At 48.2% G+C, this 4,271-nt stretch overlaps 1 protein-coding gene across 1 annotated transcript in view; it reads right to left on the reverse strand.

Moving 5' to 3' along the window:
• Nucleotides 1-1,143: 1,143 nt before the first annotated feature.
• Nucleotides 1,144-4,271, reverse strand: part of LOC125481184 (cobalamin binding intrinsic factor-like) — a 9,655-nt gene continuing 6,527 nt past the window's right edge. Inside the window, exons 5-6 of the mRNA XM_048592383.1 lie at nt 3,699-3,814; nt 1,144-1,364 (exon numbers count right to left, since the gene is read on the reverse strand). Coding sequence (XP_048448340.1) covers nt 1,276-1,364; nt 3,699-3,814 — 205 coding nt within the window. The 3' untranslated portion in view covers nt 1,144-1,275. The remainder of the gene's footprint in view (nt 1,365-3,698; nt 3,815-4,271) is intronic.

A 4,271-nucleotide genomic window follows, 5' to 3' on the forward strand; every position in this document is an offset into this window, starting at 1 on the left:
TACCACTCACGGTGGGTTCCTGCAGAGGATTTCAGAAGCAAACTCACTGTCTCCAGCAAAGGGGAATTCAACCAGCCACAACATTTAGAATAAGAGGAAAAATATCATGATACAAGAACACCCTCCAGCCAGTGGTGGTACTCGAAACCACATGGAAATTACACGTATGACCAGACTTCCGTGAGTACGATGGAATTGAATAAAATCATTCCAAAGAAATTTGCGTTCAAGGCTCTTGTGGTGCATTGGTAGCTTTGTTACCTTTCAGACAAGAGGCATGGTTTCAAATCCCACCTTCACCAAATGTATGTAATACCATCTCGGACAATTCTATAGAAAAATGTTGAATGTTCCAGTGTTTTGTTCCACAAACTCAGGTTAAGCAGGTATTCAGCATAGCTGAGAGTTAGCCAGTGCATCGCAATTTAGCATCAAAGAGAAACGATGCAAGAAAATGTTCCCAGTGGAAATGTAGCACATTAACATGAACACCAATCTGTTCAAGTCTTACAATGGCCAGACCTCTGGAAAAGGCATCAAACATTTCCAAAATGACTCTGTTCAAAAGTCAGGCATTCGTTCCTGGACAGGTGCACTTTCCAAAACAATGGGATACAGGCATGGATGTCATCAGTACCGAAGGTCAGTGCTGAGAGAGTGTCACACTGTCGGAGGGTCAGTGCTGAAGGAGCGCCGCACTGTTGGAGGGTCAGTGCTGAGGGAGAGCCGCACTGTCGGAGGGTCAGTGCTGAGGGAGCGCCGCACTGTCGGAGGGTCAGGGCTGAGGGAGCGCCGCACTGTCGGAGGGTCAGTGCTGAGGGAACGGGCACTGTCGGAGAGTCAGTGTTGAGGGAGTGCTGCACTGTCGGAGGGTCAGCACTGAGGGAGCGCCGCACTGTCGGAGGGTCAGCGCTGAGGGAGCGCCGCACTGTCGGAGGGTCAGTGCTGAGAGAGCGCCGCACTGTCGGAGGGTCACTCCCCATCCAACAACTCCCTGCTCCCTCAATACTGAAAGCAACACTTTAGCATTTGTCTGACTTTCAGAAGAAAAGCTCAAACTCAATGAACTGCTGTTTGTCAATGTAACTGTTTAATTCAATGCCATGTGAAAACGTCTTGAATCTGATACTATTACAGGTAAAACCTCTGTGTGGCAGGTCACCTCCACAAAATGATTTAAAATCAGTTAGAAAAATTACAGAGAACAAGAGTTTCATAATCAGAGCCACTGATGGTGACAATCAATTTCTTTTCCTCAGACCTTTTCAAGGCGTCTCAATGAGTAGGCCAATGCCTTGGGAACATTCGCAAAGTGTATATCGCAAGGATAGTCTCTCCATCAGACGGTTGGTAGTCTTCGAGACCTGTTCCAAACAAGGTGGTGAGGAGAATATGAGCTCAGATTTGGGTCATCATATTGCGGCTGTACAGGACATTGATTCGGCTACTTTTGGAATACTGCGTTCAATTCTGGTCTCCCTGCTATAGGAAGGATGTTGTGAAGCTTGAAAGAATTCAGAAAAGATTTACAAGGATGTTGCTAGGGTTGGAGGGTTTGTGCTACAGGGAGAGACTGAATAGGCTGGGGCTATTTTACCTGGAGTGTTGGGGGCTGAGGGGTGACCTTATAGAGGTTTATAAAATCATGAGGGGTATGGATAGGGTGAATAGACAAGATCTTTTCCCCCAGGGTAGGGGAGTCCAAAACTAGAGGGGCAAAGGTTTAAGGTGAGAGGGGAAAGATTTAAATGGGACCTGAGGGGCAACTTTTTCACAAAGAGGGTGGTGTGTGTATGGAACGAGCTGCCACAGGAAGTGGTGGAGGCTGGTACAATTACAACATTTAAAAGGCATCTGGATGGGGACATGGATAGGAAGAGATTAGAGGGATATGGGCCAAATGCTGGCAAATAGGATTATTTCAGTTTGGGAGATCTGGTTGGCATGGACGAGGTGGGCCGAAGGGTCTCTGTATGACTCTGTGACTCAGTCGGAAATTCAAAACGTAGCTGCGATTTCAGCGAGAGACCACACTGGGACTGAAAGAATAATTGGCAAGACTTTAGATTCATCTCCTCTGGTCCCCACAAACCCCACCCCCCGCAACTGTCTCTCCGAACTGTCGGCCTTTCGTTTGGGGATTCTGCAGCTTTATGTTGGCTTGGAAGGGTGTCCTCGTGCCTCCCTCCTGTATGTGTGTGGGCCTGTGTGTGAGACTTGCTTCGTGTTTATCATTTGTTTGAGGTGCAAATCGATTTTGTCTCTCTGCACCACCACCTCAGATTCCGAAGAAATCTCTTCAGAAGTGCAGTGTGGTCTCATCTCTCCCAGTCAGATCACTCTGCACTTATTGATCAACCAGTGATTGAGGTCACTGCATAGATGAGGGTTCAGGTGCAGGTATCTCTGCCTGAAACGTCTCAAGCTCCAACCTTCTAGCAGAGTCCCTACCACACGCCTATTGGTCACAGTAATGTCACTGCCTTCCTCCCTTGGCTAATATTCACATTTAATTCACCCTGACCTTATACTTGCTGCTTGGGGGCATTCACAGCTTAATTCATGCACACATTTGCTCGATACCCTCACAGAATCTCTCCAGCTCCCCTGTAATTGTCTCCACATATAGTACGATCCTAAAATCCTCTCAGAAACATAGACGATAGAAGCAGAGCTAGACCATTTAGTCGATGGTGTGTTATCTACCAGTCAATGTGGTCGTGGCTGATCTTCTGTCACATTGCTGTATGCCAGTTCTCTCCCCTCTAACCCTTATGTCATTTAGATTCATGTCATTTTCTCTCTTGAATCTATTCAGCGACTCAACCTCCACAGCCTTCACTGATGCACAATACCTCAGGTCGACTAGCCTCACCTCATTCCAAAGTTTCCTATATTGTATCCTGAGGCCTTGTTCCGGACTCCCCCACTCTTCGACCAAGGGACACGTGCCACCTCCAGCCCTGTCAGAATTCAGATCTCCTCTCATTCTTCTAACACTCCAGTCCATATGGGTTCACTCGACTCAATCCCTCCTCCTTTAATTAACCAGTCACCTTAGGAATCAGACAGTGCACTCCCTCCACAGCATATATACCCTTCCTGAGGTAAGGAGGCCAAAACTGCTTGCAATATTCCCTGTTTGGTCTCGTCAAGGCCTTGTAAGACTTGCTCTTGTATTCATACCCTTGTCCTATGAAGGCCAACAGATGGCATACCATCCTAACTGCTCTCTGCACTTGCTTGCTTGCCGTGAATGGCCATTGCACAAGGGTAACCAGGTCCCTTCATGCCCTCTTGGTGCCAGCCCTTGTATCATCCACCACTCAGTCATCCTTTGGTTTCTCATATCTCTCACTCTCCTTCTCCCCTTGTCTTACCGATCACTCCCCATTCTCTCCAAACCTCCGACCTAAACCAGTCAGATTTATAGAAGGGCAGTTTCCACTAGCGAACACAGTATGGTACTTCCAATCTCGATCAGTGTGTAGCACTGGGGAAGATTTAGTGAACTAAATCCCTGGCACCAAAACCTCCTTTATCTTTGCCGTGGCTTGGGTCTTTCAAGTAACTTAAGGAGAAGGATAGCAGGGAATAAACAGAAGGCACACAAGGAGAGTTATTGCTTGCATGCACTGAGTATCTCCAGAAAATAAACTTCACACTGAAATCAGTTTCACTTTCAAATATATACTCACGGTTAATGGACACGTGCTGTCCAGTAACAAAGAACCACTCAGTCTGGAAAAGGTCAGCAGTTACACCACTTATCATCGTGACAACAGAACCATGAGGGGTCTCAACAGATTGAAAACTGGGCAAAAGAGACGACACAAACAGATTAATTACAATCCCCCATTAGGTGATGGGATAATGAACTTCACTAAGGTACACAGTTGGCCTGTAGTTGGATCAGCTCGCACTCAATCCCAGGCTAATGGCTCAAGAACACAACTCAGAACCTCACATTCCACCGTCCAGCACTAACACTCAGCTGGGTCTGCGCTGAGGGAGCACTGCACTGCAGGAGGGTCAGTGCTGAGGGAGCGCTGCACTGCAGGAGGGTCAGTGCTGAGGGAGAGCTGCACTGTCGGAGGGTCAGTGCTGAGGGAGCGCTGCACTGCAGGAGGGTCAGTGCTGAGGGAGAGCTGCACTGTCGGAGGGTCAGTGCTGAGGGAGCGCTGCACTGCAGGAGGGTCAGTGCTGAGGGAGAGCTGCACTGTCGGAGGGTCAGTGCTGAGGGAGCGCTGCACTGCAGGAGGGTCAGTGCT

Source organism: Rhincodon typus, unplaced genomic scaffold (genome assembly GCF_021869965.1).
Source record: "Rhincodon typus isolate 14 unplaced genomic scaffold, sRhiTyp1.1 hic_rhity00001133, whole genome shotgun sequence".
NCBI lineage: Eukaryota > Metazoa > Chordata > Chondrichthyes > Orectolobiformes > Rhincodontidae > Rhincodon > Rhincodon typus.